We start from the raw sequence: 22,440 nt of genomic DNA, 5'->3' as shown, positions 1-22,440 counted from the left end.
AAATCCCTCTGGCTGGTGTAAATAAATGAATAAATGAATAGTTAGAACTCTTAAACCCTCTATGGTGTTACTGAGTGTGATGAGGAGGCACTGGCAGCAGGAGGAGGAGGAGGAGGAGGAGGAGGAAGAGGAGGAGGAAGAAGAGGAGTTCCTTTTACCTTTCATGTGGTTCCCTGGGAGCTGCCTGTATGTGAGGATGAATGAGTGTCATCACTGCACCCTGTCCCCCCCCCTCACCCCCCCAGTATAGACGGTTATGTAATTTCACACTGAATCATCCCAACAGCTGAAATGGTGATGAAGATGAAGATGATGAAGGAGGAGAAGGAGGGAGGGAGGGAGGGAGGGAGGAGGAGTTTAGTTCTTGGGACAGAATTTGGGGGTCAGGAGAGCTTTGTGGGGGAGGAGGGATGATGATGATGATGATGATGATGATGAGGGAGACTTGAAAAGTTTGCCCCCCCCCCCCCCCCCCTTACCTCCCCGTGCGCCCATTGCGTAACAGCAGGCTGTGTGTGTGTGTGTGTGTGTGTGTGTGTGTGTGTGTGTGTGTGTGTGTGTGTGTGTCCTCAGTGCTGCTGTGGAGCCTTAGAGGAGGGGGAGAGGGGGGAGGAGGGGGAGGAGGGGGGGCGGTGGTCGTGTTATTGAGCGGCCCGCCGGTGGAAGTTTCACTGCAGGGGTGGGACTTTGCTCTGCAGTCGGTCGGTCGGTCGGTTGCTCGGTCGGTCGGTCGGTCGCTGAGCTGCTTCTCAGACTCCAGCGAGCTGCAGCGCAAACTGACGGACACCTCCGAGAGGAAGACTAACCCCCTCCTCCTCCTCCTCCTCCTCCTCCTCCTCCTTCTTCTCCCCTCTGCTCCTCTTCCTCCTCCAGCTGGCCTCGTCTGGGAGCTTCTCGGATGCGCTGAGACGGGAGGAGTGTGAACGGCGCTTCCCTCCCCTCCTCCGCCCCCCCGGGATACACAGACCGGACCGGCACCGGTGCCAGTGGATGGAGAGAGGCGCCTGAAGAAGGGAGAGCGGTGGAGTTGGTCTACCCTCCTCCTCCTCCTCCTCCTCCTTCCTCCCTACTGCACCAAAAGAAAACTCCGGGTAAGAAATGCGTGCTCTCTCAGGCCGGTCGGCCCCCACCGAGCCGGCTCTCCTCTGCGCGTCATGCCGAGACCTGGCGGACCTGAATGCGTCTTTTTTACCTCCTTCCCGGCTCTTTGTTGACAGTGAGGGGATTCAGGCATTAGCTGCGCCGTGAATGCGTCTCAGCAGACGGGATGGAGGCTCTCCTGGCACCGCAGCCCGCTCCTCTCTCCCCCCCACCACGTATTGATTGGCATCGCAAGTGGACCTGAACCAGCGGCAGGTTATTGGCTGTGGGAGGGAAGTGATGCTTCAGGGGGTTAGAGGACAGATAAGAAAAGAGATGACAGCTTTTATTTTGTAGGGGAGAGTTCAGAGACCTTCTAGGGCTGCTGGTCAGTGTGAGGTTTGGAGCTGAGGGACTAAGGATGGAGATGTACTGTTCTGTGTAATATCTTCTTCCTGGTAGGTTCAGTATTTGATTCAGCAGCAGCACAAAGAGCTGTGGAAAAACGCTGTCAGGACAAAATGTACAGAGAAGTTCAAGTCAAGTCACGACGAGTCTCTGGACTCGTCTTTCTTTACTTTAAACAAAGTTCCATCGGTGCTCAGAAAGTTCGGCCAGATCAAACTGTGTGCCACCTGACCCTCTAACCCCCACCAGGCAGGAAACACCCAACTATATATTCTATATTTACGGCTTTCTGGTGGCTTTGGCAGGTTGGGAATCATGAAGTGATCCAGATGATGACACCTGGAGACAACAGAGCGTTGACTGGTTGACTGGTTGACTGGTTTCATGCCTGTTTCTGTCTGTGAGGTTTGCAGCAGAGGCTTTAGGCTGCGTGCATGTCTGTGACTGTTGGAGGTACGGATTGTCCCTTTAATACTTTGCTTTGCACACCAAAAGTTGTGTGCTGATTACCTGGAGAGCTTTTAACGATGTTAAAGCTCTGATTTTAAAGAGGAAGCTTCACTATGAAGCTCTTTTTCTTTAGACTTTTCTAAACAGACAGTCAGTCGAGTTAAGACGAGCTCACACTGCAGCTTTCTAATGATGCTGGAGATCTGTGTGAAGTGGCTCGGCAGCTGAGGTGCAACAGCGAAATAGTGTGTGTGTGTCTGAGTGTGTATATATTTGTGTATGTGTGTGTGTGTGTGTGTGTGTGTGTGTGTGTGTGTCGCCCTCCCTCTCGCCAGGCTGAAATACGACCTGCTCAGAATTCAATTCCTCCACCAGCACTTGCAATCATCTCAGCCATTCGTTTAACACCAACTCTCTTTCACGCTCTCTGTCATGGGCTTCCCCTGTTTCCACACACACACACACACACACACACACACACACACACACCTTCCCCTTCCTGTGTCCCTGCTGAACTCCTCAGAAGAAAAGTGTTATTACATTAAGAAAACTGAGAGCACTTAGATGAACTGTAACACCTGCAGGCCCTGATGAAGCCGGTGTTTCCTGAGCGCTGGCTTACACCTTAATGCATCACAGCTAATATTTCCAGAAGAGATGGTGTAATGGATCACTCTGTTTTCATGGTGAGCGCCTGTGGTCGGAGCAGGTGTAGCTACAGCTCCCTCCTCTGTGGAGAAGCCTGGACAAGTCGAAAAAGACTGATCATGTTTATGAGATGGAGATTCCATTAAAACAGTACTGCCAGCGTGTAAAACTGGTTGCATTTTGGGAAATATAGTCGTTGGCTTTCGTCGTCGTTAGCTTAGCTTAGCATAAAGTCATGGGGGAAACAGCCAGCATGGCTCTGTCTGCAGGTAAAAGGTACTTTATTGCTTCTTTGTTGAATTTGCACAATATTAAAAGTGTAAAAATGACATTTTGCAGTTTTACCAGGGCTTATGAGCGATGTGTCGGTGCCTTAATCAGGCTAACGTTTCCACTCTTTATGCTCTTTTATGTACGTGAAGTTTTACCAATGATGTCACTACTATTCATATGATATACTAGTAGTAACATGACATCTGTCCAGGCAAGCATTAACAGTTTGTAACACCACTTTAATGGTGTCACCACGTGTTTCGATGGCGGGATCCCAATCAGCCAACGTGAGGAATGGAAAAGACTCCCGAGTGTTTGAATCATCACGACTTATTCTACATGTAGGTTTAATGACACCGAACAATGTCCTCTGGCTCATTTCTAAGGCACTTCTGTATTAGTCAGTGCCAAGTTGGGGCTATCAGGAGTTCCCCAGGCGTAATGCTGATCTAGAGGCTCACGTGGACTTGAATCTTGAAGCAAACATAATACCAGCTGCACCAAAAGCATCTCAGACTTTCTAGGTTTTCACACAGCGTCTCTGCTACCTGCTGCTGTGTGATCATCATGTAATCAGCTTCTACTTTCCGAGGGGAATACGGCCTCAAGAGCACAAAGGGGCCTCCCTTTACGCAGAGCGAAGAGAATTCAGATCTAATTTCCACCTTTAAAGCTCAAAGTCTACAGGTTTACGATTCAAAGTAAGATTGAACCTGCAGAGAAGCACTAATGCAGAGTGGGAGCATAAAAACTGTGTGACTGTCCAAATACCTTTGGATCTGACTGCAGTTACTCAATAGCTAATCAATAAAGCTGTGGCTTGGCTTCAATCACTGCTCTTCCCCCACTTCGGAGAATCCAGGCTTCCACCCACTTTCACATTATTGTGAGTGAATGAACCTTTTTCCAAAACATTAAGTCGGGTCCGACAGACGTTTTTGCAGCACTAAGTGCTTTTCCTGTCCTGTTTTGTTCTAATTGTGAGGTTGTTAATCTAATAAATTGTAGGTATAATGAGTAGGTCCAGCCTCGACAGCAGAGCTCCGGGACGAGACGTCGAGATTAGAGAGGTGATGGAGAAATCAGTGTGTGAAACCACCATCATCCAGATAACATGTGTTCTGTCATCATTAATCTGGATGAAAGAAAGCAAAACACATCATTTTACAGAATTATTCTCTGGTTAATTGAACCGAACAAGCGTTTCTGTCTGCTGTTGTTGTTGTTGTTGTTGTTGTTTGTGCGTCCAGTTTTATCCCGTCTGTATTTTGGCCGTCGTCTCATTCTGCTGTTTAATGTGGTTTAGTCTGAAGTCAGCAGGCGTTTTCTCGTAAGCTCATCACAAACTGCACAGACAGCTTTTCTCTCTCTGGCAAACACGGAGAGAAAATATTTAACCGGCACATTTTTGGAGACAAATCAAATTCCAATTGTGAGAGCTGCTTAAGTAGCTCTCGACTGATTAATCAAACTCGGCGGAGCGCAAACAATTCTCTGCTTGCTGTTACACTCAAAGACGCCTTTTCCATTAATTCCATTTTGAGATAAATTGACTCGAAAACATCGTCTTTTTTCGGAGTAATGCTGAGTCTTTATCTCTGTTACTGTCACAGCTGTGGCTAAAAGATGAACATCAAAGACGTGTTGGTGGTCGTCCATAATCATCATCAATATCTGGTCACTTGTTTGTTAATTCAAGGCCAATCTGTGCGGTTTTATGGAGAATGAATCAAAAGCAGTGTTTGATTCAAAGCCGACATCATCTCATCTAACTTACCACTAAAACTGTAATTCCCAAAAAAACAATAACCTCCGTGTCAGTGCTGCAGTTCAAAGGAAGGTCAGGCTGTCGGTTTATTCACCGCAAATATCTCAACAATTATTGGATGGACCGGCCAGAAATTCATGGTCTCCAGAGGATGAGTCCTCTTGACCTCGTTGATCCCCTGGCTGCCATAAAGGTGACCTTTTTGTTTTTCAGTGAAATGTCCCAACAATTATCGGATGGACTGTGATGAAGGACGTATTTCACCGCTGAAAAGAAGCTCTTCGTCATAAAATGTAGCCGTCAGCAGAAAGACGCAGCGTGTTCTTTTTGTTTTTATTAAATTGGTGCAACATGACGAGAGAATCGGAGAGAGAGAGATTTTGTTCTCGGCGGCCGTGCAGTGCTTCACTCGCACTGTATTTTGGCTCATATAAGACTCCCTGAATGTCTGATAGCAGCGTTACAATATTAAAATCCTTTTCTTGGAGCAGGCAGACAGAAAAACGACAGTTTGATGGACTTCTGCTGACAAAAGGCAACATGGAGGAAAAATATTGTTCCTCTGCAGAAACTATTCACGCTGAAATGAAATGATACGAAGTTCCCCTTTAAATGTGATGTATGTGATTCCCTCAGGATTAATTCTAACAGCTTTGATGACCCCTTAGCTTTTATTGTAGCGTCATCGTCTCCTGAACACCTGCAGAGCCGATGACTTTCCCATCAGCCTCAGCTGTAGTTTCATGTTAGCATGCTGGCGTTAGCATTTGCCTCCAAACACTGCTCAGCCTACACATTTGTGGTTTCACTTCACCTTTACAGGTGCAGGCGCCTTTCCGAGGAAAAGTCTGAGTTCAGGGTTTTGTTGCTTTAACTCTGAGTGATTGAGCTGATTGGCTGCAGCGTGCAGGTCCTTCCTGCCTCAGCTGGCGCCGCCGCTGACATTAAAAAGCCGGCGCCAGCCTGTGTGATGCTACTTTTACTTAAGCATGCACCAAATGAGCTGTCTAAACCAGAAAGTCAGAGTGTAGCCGGCACAGAAACAGGCAGATATGTGAGGAGGCAGGACAGAGAGAGAGAGAGAGTGAGTGAGGGAGACAAATTGCTTTGCTGCCTGCACACAGATTGCTGTGCAGTGTTATATCTGGCCGAGCGAGGCAGTTAATTTGATTATGAGTCATTGGGCGAGATTAAAAGCAAAGTTGATTGATCAGTTGTTGGGAGAGTGAACAGAAAGAGTGAGAGAACAGCTGACAGGCCTGTGGTCCCTCTTTTTCAATACACACCTCTTTATTTTCCTCCATCACTTCTCTTTATTTTGTTATTCCTGTTTCTTGTACGAACCTTCTTCTCCTTTATTTCTCTCAGTGTGTGTGTGTGTGTGTGTGGATATAAATCAGTGTGTCTGCTTCCATTGATCAGACCTGTTTTAACATGCAGCTCCAATAGAGGGGGTTTCTTGTTTTCCTCTCTTCCTGTCTGCCAGCAGCTTTGTTATATTCACATCCAGTGTGGAGAATCTGCTGCTGGTGTCTGAGCCGCTCCGGGTCCACATGGAGGCGGAGAGGAGGCCGCTGGCACTGTCTGCTTCCTCCCGCTGGTTTTTCATGGTGACCACAGAGAAACCAAAGAAACACAGAGGATTTTCACTCTTGGATACAGACCCAGACCACTCTGTCACACTTAGAGCTATAATATTATCATGCAAACACTATTACTGTGTCTGTTATATATTATATTATCACTGGACAAAAAGATTTTTAGCCGTTGATAGAAATCAGTGTGACATGGCACAAGGGATTAGCAGCCATTTTCGATTCTGAAGTTAAAAGAACCAGTCTGAAATCACCAAATCCAAACCCATCATAGGTTGTCTGTGTTGGAAGAGGAATTGGTATATTTAGGTGGTGTGACTTGTCTTGAAAGGGAAGCGTCTGTGACTCAGCTGCAGATGTCATAAGATGAGATGCAACTATAAACTGACAGTAAATGGAGAGAGGGTTTTTTTCTTCTGTGAATAATAACTGAGTGGAGCTCTGTTCTTTATGAAAGTTATCTCTACTGAGATGTTTAGATCAGGAATCTTTACTCATGTTTAATGAATCTCAGATGAGTGAAAAGGTTTTGTGCCTGAAGTAATTATACAGCAGTCAGAGAGTTGATGCTGGTATTAAATGGCTGTGATAGTGTTATCTGTGAAAGGCTGTTGATGGAGTAGATCTGATGCAGACTTGATGATCCATCTGACTCACACACACACACACACACAGTCAGGACTAATTCCTTGGTGCCTGGAGGAAAGTGTTGCAGGAAGTTTTGCACCCAGAGCCAACTGTTGTGAGACACTGACCTGACACTGCAGGAGAGAAAAGTGTGTCCCGTCAGCGTGGACGAGCATGCAGGACGGTTAACTCCCACTTCTCCCTTGTGTTGACTTTTCTTCGACAGCCTCATTACCGTTCTGGAAAAACATATCTCTCAAATCTCACAAGCTCTCTTCCATCACATTATTCACATGCCACTGAGCGCGCACCACTGAGCTGACGTATTGACAAGATTTTCATTTCGTGCACATCTTGGTAATTAAAAAGTGAACCCACTGTCTGTGTGCAGTGGAAGGAGACGGCCCTTTTTAGGCTGCACGGGGAACGTCATCACACACAGAACCCCTGCAGCAGCAGCAGCAGCGGTCAGAGGAATCTAAAGAAGCGAGGGAGTCCAGATCATGTGGGCATGAAGATGACACATCAGTGGAAGAGCTTTTATGCAAATGTTCACCTTTCCCTTCACAGCGGTGTGTTAATGAGCCCGAGGAAAGTCTCACATCTAAAGGAGGAAATGGCTGTGGTAGAAATCACTGACACATCTGATGACTGGTTGATGTGACGGACAGAAGACATCACGCTTTAGGTCTCACGTCAGCTCACGACTTCCTCCACTTTTTGTTTCAGTATTGCAGTTGGAGAAGATGTGGGGAAAAATTACTTGATTACACAAACTATTTTCCAACCTTTTTCCTCATCATGCTGCGTGAGACACATCGTGTGGTGGATGGTGGATGACGGGGAAAACGGGCAAGAGAGGAGATAACAAGCAGCAAACGCCACAAGCTTGTTTATATTCCTCTCTGGCGACGGCAGCTCGCAGGGTTCTCCTCTGCAGCCTGCTCATGAGCCAATATGCACAGGTGTCATTTGCATTTTCCATTTCAAGCCTGCATCCAGACAGACAGTTGGATCAACCGATCAGCTTATCTAACATGCAGGAACCCATAACTGGGGGGGGATCTGCAGAAATATAACTCGAACCCTTAAACTGGCAGAAACACTTCACTTTATACAGAAAGAAGCCACTTTTTGCATTGGTGGTTGTGTCATAGAGCAGACATCAGATTCTGCCTTTGTGATTTTATCTCGTGGTCAAAACTTGCATCGTTTCAAGATTTGATTTTCTAATTTTCTGTTTTTTATGATTCTCAATCAGGTTCTTGTACACCAGGGGGGTGTTTCTGCATTCAGAGGAGGAAAACTACCACCAATAATAGGCAGAGTTAAATTAGGAATCACTGTATTAGAAGGTAAAGGTGATTCCTCCAATAAAGTGGCGCCAAACTCAAATGAACACATGTTATCAAACGTCATTCTACATCAGCTAAGTTGAACTTCATAGTTGTTGTTGCTGTGAGCCCACGGAGGCAGCATTATCTGGATCTCTCTCTCTTTGTCTCTCTCTGCCTTGTTCTCCTCTCCCTCCTTCCTCTGGACCTCCTCTGCACTCGTATGTTACCTTAAGCTGAGCTGATGTGAGCGATGCGGGGACCGAGTTGGGGGGAGGAGGGTGGTGGTGGTGCTCAGTGCTTCCCCCCTCTGCCAGAGATTCCCCACGCTTTGCTAATGGCACATCAGCAGCTGTCAGCGGGCCCTGCACTGCGTCAGCCGCTTTAATTGGCCGGCATGGATGTGGTCTGCAAAGCCCTCAGCAGAATTGAGTCAACACACCTCCCTCCCCCCCTCCAGCCTTTTTCTATATCATTAGTGTAATGCTCCCGTTTCCCCCGAGCCGTTGAGATATGGGGAGATTCCAACAAGCGGGGGAGGAGGAGGAGGAGGGGAGGTTGAGGGGAGGAATGAGTCACACACCAGTACCCATCTTTGCGTAGGAAGAGAGGGGTGCAGTAAGATGTTGCTCTCTTTTGTCTCCCTGCTGCTATTTTTAACTTAGAACCATAAAACCCGAATTGACGTCTTACTGTAAACCGAACAGAACCGTTAAGTGTTCCTGCCCAGTGAGTTCTCGTAATGTAAAGAAGGCTGGAGAACTGATTAAATGATCGAGCTGCTCATGTTAAAAGAAGTCAGCAGTCAGGTGTCGGTGAAAAGGGAGAAGATGGCCCCCGAGAGGCTCGTTACCAGACAACAAACTGGGTCTGGAACACAACATACTGTATTATTGTTCATTGAGATTTTAGAGATGGATTGCCACCAGGTTCAGGTCGAAGGGTGATCGGACCGTTGCTGCGATCCTCTGACACTATTTCTGCTTTTAAACCACATTTTTATTCTCTCCTGTAACTCGGTCTTTATTTGTGTGGATAACACAGCTCTGGTGTGCAGCAAAGCAGTTTGAATAGTTTTCACTTGTGCTACCTGTGTGCTCGTATTTCGATGTGTTTTTCCTTTTCTATTTGTGATTCTTCTCTTATACGCTGTGGATAGAAGGTACATTGTGCCCCAATCTTGAAAAGATCTACACAAATAGAATTATTATTATTAGTAGTAGTAGTAGTAGATATTAAAACCTGTTGGCTCTCTGTTGAAATGAGCTCTGACATCCTTTGCTATGGCTGCATGTTAATTCAGCCATGTTTGCTCTGATTCATGTATAAAAATGTAGTTTAATTAGTCATTAAAACAAAATACTACAGATACTATAGAGTAAAATGAGCCACACATTATTCTAGATGATACTTTGTGTAGCTATAAGAGCTATAAGTGGCACAAAGCACAGCACCACACTCTGTTATGGACTCTGACATAAAAAAGCCTCTTGAGCAGATTGTTTGGATGCTTTTTTTTCCAGGCTGGCTGCAGCACCATGTCCTCGGCTCAAAGTGGGGATATATCAGGCTACCATCTGAGTGGTGAGTGGATCTCCATGTTTGAATAGTCCTTTACAGCTGCTGTAAATGAATGGGAGCACGGCTGTTTGGAGGTTTTCATTCAGCCGTGTGCTTTTTGTGTGTCTGCTCTCCGGTCTTTTTGTCAGCCGTTGGCACTTTTATACACAAGGTTTACAACACCTACGGCCTCGTCTGCTGCAGAAGGCTGCCGATGTTACCAAACACTTTAACTTGCCCTATAATTGGCTTATCTCTTGTGTTAAGAAGTGGAGATAAAGCTGTCAAAGTCCTCCCACAGATGCAATTCATCTTGGGAAAGCCGGCACAGGCTCATAATCCCTCTCTGAAATGCAACATGAGATGCTTCTGAGCGGCGTTTCGAGTTTGTCCCAAACTGTTATCTGATTCACATGAAACTTTATGCGTGCCGGTCTCCCACAGTCGTCTCCACGCTCAGCGCTAAGTGACAAGGCTTTAAACACAGGCTGACTGTGCTCACTGAACGAGAGCTTGTTAAAACTCCTACTGGTCTTAACTGTGCACCTCCAGCAGTGATCAAACTCCCCCTTAGAATATAAAATATAGACGGTTATGAGGCCCAACTTTATGATGATGCCACTGATGAAATGCTACAGTTGCTTTCAGCAGTTGTGCCGTGTGTGCTTCAGTGGTGCGTAACCCACCCGGCTGGGAGGTGGGGATCTACCTGGTGGGCTTCTTCGTGCTGCTCGGTGTCGCCGGGCTCAACATCTGGAAGCTGTGGAAATCTGGGACCTTCCCGGCGCCATCCCCTTTCCCCAACTTCGACTATCGATATCTGCAAGAAAAATATGGAACCTCCTTCTCTGAAGTCAGACAAAAGGTACTTTCTCATTTCTTGCTCCTCAGAAATGAAAATCATGGTCAAGAGTTTGCAGGTTTTCGTTCCAGTTGACGTCTGCAGCAGATGATTTCAAAGAAGAAGCTGCAGGTTTGTTTTATAAATTCACTGGTCAGGTTCCAGTTCAACCCTTTTGGGCCTCAGTGGCACATGATCGACTATATCTGCCTTAAAAGACGATTCTGGTTCATTACAATTTGGGTCTAAGTTTTTTTTGTACATTTTTGTGAGCGAAGGGTTCATAGAGATGAACCTACACTGAATTATCAGCTCCCCTCGGCTTTAACAAGCTTCACCGTGAGTTTCAGCTCATTGTTTGCAGCTGATTTTAGCAAAAAAAGTTCCAAAAAGAGTCAGATATTTCATTGAGGAGTTGGTGGAGACCAAAAACAGAGATAAAAGAAAGAGAATATTTCACTTAAGAGATTAACGTTGTTCTGTAACGTCTGGAGGATTAGATTAGAAACTATGTGCCACTAAACTTGCCGTAGTTGCAAACTTCAGTCATTGAGATGTTGTTAGAAACAGGACAGTATTCAACATACACACTAGAAAAGATGTTATATCAATAAAAATGAAAAAAATATATAGATTGAAGTTGATATAAATGTTTTAAGGGAAGAATATACATATGCATGCCATATTTCCTGCCTTTTGGAAAACTTTGGCTTATCTAAGGCACAATATTCAGCATATGGACAGTATGTAATATACAATATACAGAGGTGGAGCTGCTTAAAGTAAAACTGTATAGACTATACTCTGTGCAATTGTTAAATGTTTGAGTAAAGTCTTTTTAAAAACCTTGGGGACCGGTGTTTTACACTGTCATCAATAAATCTACACAAAGTCACAGGGAGATTCTTATTTTTCCATCTCAGTGCCTTTAAAATGTTCTTGATCTCTTCCTTGTCTCCTCCCTGAAGCGAGTGGCTGCCAACAACCACCGGCGGACTTCCACCACTTCCAGCCGCAAACCCAGCCTGGCCCTCGGCGACACCCCGGATGGCTTCAGGGACCTGGGCCACCTGGAGCTGATGAGCAGGGAGCTGGACCCGACCGGCATGGCCCAGCTCAACCGCTCCATCTCCACCGACTCGCTCAGCTCCATCTCCTCCATCGCCAACAACTTCGGCCACGACTACACGGTCGGCCAGCTGGAGGTGACGCTGGAGTTTGAGCCGTCCAGGCAGCCGGGCCAGGGGACGGGCATGCTCCACATCACTCTGCACCAGGGCAAGGACCTGCTGGAGAGGGAGGAGGGAGACTTCCCCGGCTGCTTCATCAGAGTCTCCCTGGGGCCGGAGGAGCTCAGTGTGGGAGTCACAAGGGTAAGGAAGCCGCCGTGTTCTTGTCCTTTAGGAGCTCGTACGAGTATGATATGATAAGATGTGATCTTCAACATGAAAGTCGACCTTGGAGATTGTAAAAGTAGGACTTCCTCCCTTTTTTCTTGAGCTTTCTTCAGTCTCATTCCGCGTGCACAGAGCTGTGTCAGAGGGGTCAGAGTCAGAGGCTACTTATGCAGAGTTTAGGGAATTAGTCAGTACCTAATAAAGGGAGCCTGTGGAGTCTTTCAACAGTCTACAGGTGGTGGTAACGCGCAAAGAAACACAGCGATGCACCTGGAAAAAGGCAGCGAAGAAGAAGACTTTCATGACAGATGTCATGAAATTTGGTTCAGATATTCAGATGAGATACTTCAGTCAGGAGCTCCTGGTGGACGGGCTCAAACACTCCCGTCGTCCCCATCACAAGAGCAAAGTGATTGTTTCGTCACGCTAACAGTACAGAAGTCAGCGGCTTTGAATTCACAGCAATAGAAAACCGCTGTAGTGCGTGTTCAGTGTGAGTGCATGTGCAGACGTGGATTCACTCACACGTTGATGTTATAAGTAAAGTGAAAGTGTTTCAAACGTATGATCGCTAAAGACGAGGCTGTTCCTCATTAGAGAGCACAACTGCCACTGGAGCACTGATGGAGCACAAAGTCAGGACTGCAGAAGAAAAAAAAAAAAAGCTTCTCAGATGGTTAATTAGCAGCGAAGCCGTGAGGACTGAACTGAAGATGAAAAAGGCTCCTGACACTCTCTCGCTCAGGGGGCAGCTTTGGCTCGCGTTAACTGTGTCGAAGATTTGAACTGTAGACAGACACAGTGGTACGTCCCACCGGGGGGGGGGAGGGGGGCGAGATGGAAGAGCCCATTTCATTTGCTTGAGTGGGAAACCCCCCCCCCCCGGGGAGCTGGATGTAGTCAGGAGGGCGATGTGATCGACTGTCAGTTCACTCAGTTTGACATTCAACCTGTAACCTGTGATTTCTGCCTATAATGATGACGATGTTAAGCTTTTACACAACGAGAACTGATTCTGTTTCCGTTCCAGATTAAATTATTGCGCAGTATAAATAAAGGTGAGTGGAGATTAGATTTCAGCCGCTATCCTGTTGGTACCTCTGGCTTTAAAAAGGCCTTGGAGACAGTTCTGCAGATCAATGAGCAAAAGCCATGTGATGCAGGACATAGATTTTTTCTCTCTCACGTTAGTCAATAACAGACAACTCTGTCTGATGATATATCCCAGAAAAATGCACTAAATCATGATTTATATCACAATATGAAACTCAGTATATTATGATGTAGGATTTATGTATGGATGGAAGCTTATAGCTTAACCAGAAAAGGAGAAATAAAGAAAATGTGATTCTTTATATCTGTATTTTTTGCTCTTTTAATTTCAGCTGTTAAGTTTTTCTCTTTTAAAATTCGAATTATTTGTATTTTCTTTATCTTTGAGTAAAAAGTAACTCACTAAGTCAATTTATTTTAGATGTTACTGCCTCATGGTCTAAAAAATATGAGACTAAAATCAGACTTCTGTTTCTTTTTGTAAGATAAGATAAGATAACGTTTATTGATCCCTCAATGGGGGACGTTTGCTGTTGCAGCAGCTCGAGGGGGACAGACAAAAGCACACAGTTAAAGAAATAGAAAATGAAATCAACATAATATACACAGAAGAAAACCTTATAGAAACCATTGTCGTGCGTGTTTTCCACAGAAATGTGCCGTGTCATGATTGTTAGCTTGAATCTGACGTGGACACTCTGCTCCTTCCGCTACACCTGCCGCTCGCCTTCTGCTCTCACTGAGGCTTTGCCAGAAAACTCATGAATTCCTGCCTGGCTGTGAGTCAGCGGCATCGTGCCCCCCCCCCCCCTCACCCACCCACCCACCCACTGTGTGACTGTGGCTTGGTACAGTTTGTTCTGCCTGGCGCTGAGGGTGTGTGTGGGGGGGGGGCTCATCAGGGCTTCCCTTACATGAGCATGTTGTTTAGCTGTATTAATGCGTCCAGGCTGGCTGTGGTATTAATGGAAGCAGCCTCTGATGCAGCAGCTTTAGCGGCTCCCTTCTTTAATGTCGGCCGAAGGAAACGCTGACATCAGCTCCACTCGCCCTAATGGTCAAGACAGCTTCCCTCTCTCTCTCTTCTCCTGTGCTCTCTCTTTCTTTTTCTCTTCTCCAGCATTTCTTCGCTGGTTCTGTTTCGCCCATCACCCGTCTATCACTCCCCCTCATCCCATTTTCCCCTCATCTCTCTTTTCCCCCTCCTTCACATTAATTTCCTGTCATTGCTCCTTGCTTTTGTTTTGCCTGTGAACGCCTCTCTCTCTCTCTCTCTCTCTCTCTCTCTCTCAATCTACTGTCTCAGAGCCTTTATTGCCTCATTTTCACCACACACATCGCCATTGTTCTCCTCCGAGCGATAAGCCGGTGCAGACAGACAGTCACACACTGTGCAGGGCTGGCAGAGAGATACTGCGTGCTCAGGATGCTTTATGTCTTCATGTGCATATTTACACAGCAGCAGCAGCAGTGGGGCCTTTTCTGGATTCTGGAGGTGTTGCACGTATGATTATGTTGTCATTCAAGCTTTTTTTCCATATGAGTCACAATCCAAGGTCGGCCTCGCAGAGACTGATTTGCAGATCCTGTGCTCCGAATTCACAATTTTTCATTGCACGGGGAGTTGTTGCTGTGCGATTCATCAAAAACAGATCCTGCTGACCTTGCACAGCACAGCACAGCACAGCTTTTATTATTTTACTGTGTGCTTATTTCAGTTATATTTAGCAGAAATATTCACGTCTCAAGAACAAACATTGGTGTGAAAACGAGCTATTAATAAAGCCGCTCTCCTCTCGCACATTCACTAGTTGCCTGGTAACTTCCGACTGCTTTGTAGACCCTCGCTGTGGCATGTGGAGGCCTGTGATGTGCACTAGACAGCCGAGCCTCTCTCTCTGATCTGAAGTGGTTACGGTGTGTGTGCTCGGCTGGCCGGGCCAAACTGCCTCCAGACTGTTGCTTTTTCACCGTTACACCTGCTTCTGCTGCCAAGAAAAGAAAATAGAAAGTGACTAGTAAGATGAATCCACTTGGTTTTGGTGCTGGTGGATGGAAAACACACGAAAGAAGTTGTTTTTGTGTTGTGCAGATGGTTTCGCTTGGTGTTTTCTGAGGATGACACCTGTAAAACTAGTCCGCTTTGACCTTCCGCTCTCAATCTACTAAATGACGTTCATGTTTGGTTTGGTTTGTCTTTGCTCTGGTTTTGAGTTGAGTGCAGTTTTATTTTGACGGGCTCGCAGGAGAATTACAAAACCTGTTTTGTCACAGGTTACTCAGATCATTGTGGTTTCATTCGCCCTCTTTATATGTTTATATTCTGGCTCTACCTTAATACAACGAAGGTAAATAGAGTTTAGTTTGTTGTGCCGTGGTAACACACACACACACACAATTACACACAATCATGTCTATATTTATTCATTCATCCATATAACCATATATTATGTCTACTAGCACACTAATGACTCTGTATCTTCTGTACATACTCTTTATATATTTTTGCACTTGCTACTAATTGCACTTCTGGTTAGAGGCCAAACTGCATTTCATTGCCTTGTACTGTACTGTTTTTATCTAAAATCTTAAAAATTCACGTCTTTTGAGAGACGATGTCCTCACTAGCATGTGTAATCCACAGCACACACTGCAGGAGTTTTATGGGCACTGTTTCTTTACTCAAGAGTAAAGTTCTTCTCTGCTGTTTTGGGGCAGGAGCAGGCTGATATCTTCACTCTAACTATCTGCATGTCCAGATGCTGCTAAAGGATAAGTGCTAAACTGTTTTATTTTGGGGTGTATTAACTGTTGCATATTGTTTTAGTTGCAGATGAAGGTCCTCCTCCTTTTTAAAAAAAAAATTTATTAGTTCTGTGATTGAAAGAACTTCTTCTATTAGCACTATTTGATTCTCCAGCCTGTACACCTCCAAATCTCTCTCTCTCTCCAGTTTGACAAAGTTTTTAAAAAGAAAATCAGCATAACTGCTTCGCCCCCGCACAGTCTGTGATGCCTTCAGAAAATAAATGATTGTACGGTAACAAAGAGTGAGAAAACAGTGGATGAAAAAGGATCCATTCTGCCTGTGAGGTGTTTCACAGTTGGGTGAGTTATCATTTAATAAAGAGAAAGTGTTTGGTTGTGAAGTGGAGTGAGTCAGAGAGAGGGAGAGGGAGAGGGAGAGGGAGAGGAGACTAACAGATGTTTAAACCTGCTCTACATCTTTTCCTGTAAACTCACATCCTTGATTTTGTGTTCATTATCTTACAATCATTGTCAGTAACACCTTTTGTGCAGGTGTTTTTATTGCCTCTGTGTCCGTTGATGCCTCTCAAATCATTAAATTAAAAGGACTAACGGTAAAAACTTCTGCCTCTCTCAGGTTCAGACGAATGCGTTCACCGTCATCTTCGACGAGCGCTTCTCCATCCCCATGGACCTGTCCATACTGGACGAGTACAGCCTGCTTTTCGCCGCCTTTGGTATCGATTCTGACGAGAGAAACATCAGCGCGGGGGTAGCAGACCTCAAGCTGATGGACCTGGACCTGAGCATCAGACCATTCAACGCCTGGCTCTACCTTCAGGACGTCAATAAGGTGAGTTACGATACAGTCATGAGTCTCAGGCCACAACGACAATGATCCCATAATAAATACTACATCTCCTCTGTGACATGTGCTGCCTCCACTGGTAAAGTACCTGGATACAGCGTGTTGGTGTCTGAGGACCCCTGCTGGACAAACTACATGTCACATCCAGTCACTGAAGAGTCAAAGTTGAGTTGAGAAAACTAAACTCCTGATGTTTACGAAGATAAAACCACTGAACCTTTCGTTTATTTATACATTTCAGGGAAATTATTAACTGATAACTGGCTTTTTAACTTGAATATGTGTCCCTGGTGTGTCTACAAACTCTTTCAGTAAACATGTGTTAAAGATGATCGCAGGGATCTATTGATTATAAGAGCTTCTCCAGCATTAGTGTGTTGCTCAGCTAACGTGTTTCCCCCCCTGGAGACGGCAGAGCTGATGTGGGAGTCAGCCTGAGGGGAGAGCAATGTGCAGTTTGCTCAGTATGAGGAGCATGATGTGCTTTTTGAACATTACAATAACAAGTATGAACCTGAAAATGAACCTTTAAAGGAGTTTTATTTCAGAAAGAAGTCCTGCTTCCTGTTTTTATGCCTGTGATAAACGATGGTGATGTTTTCTATATGTATGCGTCTTCTTAACGCCCTCACACACGACATGCTGCCTACCAGAGAGCTGCACTATCCTTCCACAGACCAGCATGTCCTTATCAACGAGGCAGTGCATTGACTTCTGACATACTTATGCAATGCAATTTATCTCATATTTGACTTTGTTATTGGTCCCAAATGTTTATCTTGAAATGAGTCTGTGGAGACTTCATGAACCAAATGACTCCTATCACATCATCTACCAGCAGCATGTGGAATAATAGAGGCTTTAAACAGGGTTTAATTAAGATCACGATACATTTATTTTGAAAAGCTCTATAGATTTCCCTTTAAATTCTTCACAATAATACTACTAATAATAATAAAAGATCGTAGAATGAGCTGCTTGATTCTGTTTCCTTATTCTGTCTTCACACAGTTTTTATATTAAAATGGAATCACAAGCGTTTAAAAAGTGTTTGAACTGAACTAATTTAACGTGTTACTACATTTACTGACATGCCTGCTTCGTCTTATTTAATTTCACAATTCATTTGGTTTCCTGCTTCAACATTTACAGTTTGTGATGGCTTCAGCTATGCTGAATATACGGATGTGTAAGCAGTTCACCGCTTAATGGTTTCATTAAATCTGAGCCACCGCAGCAGGAGGGCCTCTGATTGGCCAGACTCAGGCCTCAGCCCGCTGTGGGGGGTGTTTGCTTTAATATGAAAGACGTCCTGACTGTCAGCATCAGCGTTATATTTAATGTGCTCTGTGCGACTCCACAGGCCGTGGATGCAGTCGGGGAGATCCTGTTGTCTCTCAGCTATTTGCCGACAGCAGAGCGCCTCACGGTGGTCGTGGCCAAGTGCAAGAACCTGGTTTGGACCAACGGCAAGAACACTGCAGGTCATTCAGACATTTGCTTCTTTGCTCTAATGTGTTTTATTTGTAAATGCCTGTGGAGAGCAGCTAGCTGAGGGTGCTGTAACTATATATACACTACTCACTAAAAGTTAGGGATGTTCAGCTTTCAGGTGAAATGTCAGGATGAACCTAAAATACATTCTAACCTTTCCAGGTGAACTTAATGTGACCTTCTCTAAACCTTTGAATGCACATGTCCAACTGTTCAGTGTCTCAGTACTTTCTGCACCAGCTGCTGTTCTCTAACAAGAAGCTTAACAGCAACATTCACAACAGGTTTGATCCATGAATCCACCAATACATTTCCTGCTTCAGGTAGAATTGGTATTTAAACAGTCCTCCTCATCCTGCTGTTCACATTCTGACATCATGAGACCAAGACGACACCTAACAGTTGATCAGCAGCACCTCAACACTGGAGGCTTCAAACAGGAAGTCCTCAGACGGAGGTGTTCACTGAGCTTAGAGGGTCACAGAGTGTCATCAGGAGGTTGGAACAGTGATACAGAGACTGGAAGAGTCACAGAAAGGAGAGGAGTGGACGTCCTTTGGCCACGTCCCAATTTATTGAGACACTGAAAATGTTTTGTTGTGGTTTACCTACCACTGTTGGTAGATTTTCTTTCAATAAATAGTTTAAGATGAATAAAATCACCAGTGCATGTTTCTACTTAAATGTCCTACTTTCATGATATAATATCACTGTAGCATTCACTTTTTACATTTTCCATATATTTCACCTGACAGTTGAATATCCCTAACTTTAGTGAGGTGTGTATGTCTCCATCTCTTACTGGCTCAGTAATAACAGACTCTTAATGTCAACTCTCAGAAGATACGTTTAGCCTCCTCCAGAGAGGTGGATGGGGCTCAAATGGCGTCTTCATCATGTTAAATGTCCAGATAAGTGCCTCACTAACATTGTACCAATAAAGGTCACCTACTGTAACACTCTCATTATCGTCCACAGAGCCAGCTGTGTGTGCAGGACGGTGCTCGGCATTGATTACTCTTTGATGAGGAGTCTTTTTCATGCTCTGCAAACTGTGTGTGGGTTTTTTTTTGCAGCCGTAATCTTGTTCACTCGTTGTCGTTATCAGATCCGTTTGTCAAAGTTTATCTCCTGCAAGACGGCAGGAAGATCAGCAAGAAGAAGACGTCCACCAAAAGGGATGACACGAACCCCATCTTCAACGAGGCCATGATCTTCTCCGTGCCGTCCCTCGTCCTGCAGGTGACTCTCTGGACTGTGGTCCAAACTAGTCCTGGATGAGGGAGTGGGGAAAAGAAACTTTATTTCTCCACATGGGCAATTTAGGTCAAGGAAAAAGATAAGAAAGCTACAGGGTGATAACAAAAACAGAATTACAGACCAGCATCGCCAATCGTGGCTCTAACAACGTTTGCTAATCGGCACTCAACACAAAGTACAGCTGTACTGAGGAGCGTTAGAGTCCGACATGAGGATTTATTTTTATTTTGCATGTTGAGAATAAAGTCAAAATGATTTATTCTGATTTATTCTCAGGCCTGCCACCATTACTGATTATAGGATATACTGATATATTATTCTGTTTTCTTTATTCTCAATATTTCAATTTTATTCTCAAAATGCAAAACTTTAAAAAATCCTCCTCTCATTTTTGAGGCTGAGGCTGACGGGGAGGTTAGTAATTCTGCAGACTGGACAAACTACAATTCAGTCAGAAGATTCCCAAAATGTTCTGCAGGACATAAATATGTGCACCAAATGACAGACAAGAACAACAAAGCTCACAGCAAAAGCTCAACAAACGCTGTTTAAGCAAAGGAAGCACGTTCACAGATAATATTTGACTTATCTGATGGTAATAACAATATTATTTTAAACATAGTTTGAATGATACGTTGGCAAATACCTTACTCAATAATCCATAATGATCATATTCAAACTAACGGTTGTCATTACAAAGGCTGCAGATCCTCTGGTTTCTATCCAGCGCTTCATATCTTCCACTGACCTTAATAATTCTCATGCTGTTCACGCTGAAGTTTCAAAAAGCCTGTCTCTTTGCATTTCACCCCAAACCACAAACGCAGACTTCCCCACGATTCTGCAGGAAACATCAGTGTTGGACAGATACAAGATACTAGCACAACAACAATCATTAAAATCTTCCTTCAGTATAAAATGTGCCTTTTAAAAAGCATGGATCAGCATTTCTTTTTAAAACCCAAACATGTTATAAATTAAATGCAAGTAAAATTTGATTAAAAAACAACAATAGTGCACCTGTTTGTTTAATTGATCCCATGAAGATTTGGCCCGTGTCATAAAGAAGAGCCTGCTGAGTCACGCTGACTCGGCGGATTGTCTAACCGTGTCCTGCCGTTTCCAGGAGCTCTCCCTCAGGGTGACTGTGGCGGAGGCCACGGACGACGGGCGGGGCGAGAACCTGGGCCACGTGATCATCGGCCCCGAGGCCAGCGGGATGGGCATCACCCACTGGAACCAGATGCTGGCCACGCTGAGGAAGCCCGTGTCCATGTGGCACCCTCTGCGCAGGATCTAGTCAAACACGCCCGACCTGGTTCAAGTAAAACACTCGCTCCTTCACGTTCCTTTCACCTCCATGCTCAAGTCTGTCACACTGTTTTAGTTAGGGGAGAGGTTTAGCCCCACAGGAGGACACAGTCCCCCCGCCCTGCTGATGGATAATACATTGGAATAAACACCTTTGTTTTCACATAAGGAGGAGGAATCTGAAAAGCCAGTGTTTGACCCTGAACATGGTCCCTGGATCAATTATCCACTTAAATCCTCTCTTTAGTATTTGGCTTCATTCTGGCTCGGGTGCATTATGGGTGAGGGTGGGTGTTTAGGAAGGAGGGAGGAGGAGGAGGAGGAAGGAAATCACTCACTCAAAGTAACCGATGAGTTCCCTTCTCTTGTCTCTTGTTGGCTCCACCACAACTGTTTCAAAGAAGACATGAATTTGTGGGTGTTGTCTCCCTTCCTCTAAAACAAAAGTCAGAAATTGCAGTTTGGACTTTGAAGTTGAGTTTTAATTAAGAAAAGGAGCCCCCCCCCCCCACCTCCCTCTCTGCATGGCGCCTCCTCCGGCTGTAGGACGGAGCGGTGAAGTCGCCTCTCTTTCAGGAAAAACACTCGTTTGTCTTTTCAAACCAGGCATTGATTGCGCCTACTTGATTGATTTGGTAGCGGCTTTAGAGCCGAGTTGAGTTATTGGATTTGCTCGTGTCGTTTGTTAACAGTGAGATTGATAAATAATAGAGTTGGTATGCTCCAGTATTTATTGTGCTTTTGAAAAAAGAAGAAAAAAAAAAGAATAAATCCAGGTACTCTTATCCAGGTGAAATAACTGTAATTTGTAGCAGATGTTACAGGGTGGCCAAACCAGATGTAATTAGCATATATATCACGTTACATTGTTCTATTTTTACCATGATTAATGCAATACAAGTTGCATACAGTAAGCATATTAAACAGTGTAAATAGTGTACGACAATATTCTCTAAATTCTGGGTGAAGATCACGTTTTTTCATAGTACAACACTTTAATAAGCATCTAACTCCAAGTCCATTTGTACGACGCTGTATTTAACATTAACCAACGTCAATTAATTATTATCAAACCACCTCTGGGAATCTATCTTGTGATGTAGAGTGTACTAACCCCTTTAAATGGGTTTACAGCTCCTTTTACGTTAAAGGAAAACACCTTGATATTCTGAATTAATCTCTTGTTGTTTTTCAGGCACACGTCACGTGCGTTTTAGCCACTAAGCAGCTTGAAGCCTGACTGGTATAATATTGCTAAAAAGTTTGTTTTTTTTGGGTTAAAATGCTGATTTTGTGACGGGGGTCTTGTTAAAGTCAGAATGTCCAGGTGGCTTTTTATCGGTCTGAGATATTCTCTACAACATTGTGCAATAGTGCTGTTTTGTTGTAACTTTTGAATGTGAATTATCATGTGAAATACCTGCTAACTCTAAGAGCATCATCAGCCACATGCATTGGTGTAATTCTTTTCTATTTTTCCAAGCAGAATCCACTCAGTCAAGTCACTTCCTCGCCTCACTCCGAGAATCAGTCCAAAAATAACTCACCTGTGCTCATATAATAGACGATATTTCCTACTGTGCCAAATAATGAAGCAATATTTTCATTTACAATCAAGCATTTGCATTCGATTCAACAAAGCTGTAGCCGACATCCAACCATGCATGAAGTTATTTAGCACTTGATGTGAATGTGCCTCAAGAATACTGTGTATTGTGTGAATGC

At 44.6% G+C, this 22,440-nt stretch overlaps 1 protein-coding gene across 1 annotated transcript; it reads left to right on the top strand.

Annotated features, from left to right (window-relative positions):
• Positions 1 to 9,721: 9,721 nt before the first annotated feature.
• syt12 (synaptotagmin XII) lies at positions 9,722 to 20,704 on the top strand. Its single transcript, XM_070831413.1, has 7 exons — positions 9,722 to 9,767; positions 10,415 to 10,608; positions 11,553 to 11,957; positions 16,420 to 16,635; positions 18,014 to 18,134; positions 19,253 to 19,386; positions 20,531 to 20,704. Exons 1-7 carry the CDS (start codon positions 9,722 to 9,724, stop codon positions 20,702 to 20,704), a joined length of 1,290 nt encoding a protein of 429 aa, XP_070687514.1.
• Positions 20,705 to 22,440: the final 1,736 nt, after the last annotated feature.

The sequence above is a fragment of the Pempheris klunzingeri genome, chromosome 5 (assembly GCF_042242105.1).
Source record: "Pempheris klunzingeri isolate RE-2024b chromosome 5, fPemKlu1.hap1, whole genome shotgun sequence".
In the NCBI taxonomy this organism is placed as follows: Eukaryota; Metazoa; Chordata; class Actinopteri; order Acropomatiformes; family Pempheridae; genus Pempheris; species Pempheris klunzingeri.
Note: the sequence above shows the minus strand (reverse complement) of the source record. Positions and strands in the feature narration are given on the sequence as shown.

Bases quoted from the DNA above. Each gene is read 5' to 3' on its own strand.
- syt12 (XM_070831413.1), top strand. From the start codon at position 9,722: ATGTCCTCGGCTCAAAGTGGGGATATATCAGGCTACCATCTGAGTG. The intron at 11,958-16,419 runs GTAAGGAAGCCG...TGCCTCTCTCAG, and splicing joins TCAGTGTGGGAGTCACAAGG to GTTCAGACGAATGCGTTCAC. The intron at 16,636-18,013 runs GTGAGTTACGAT...GCGACTCCACAG, and splicing joins ACCTTCAGGACGTCAATAAG to GCCGTGGATGCAGTCGGGGA.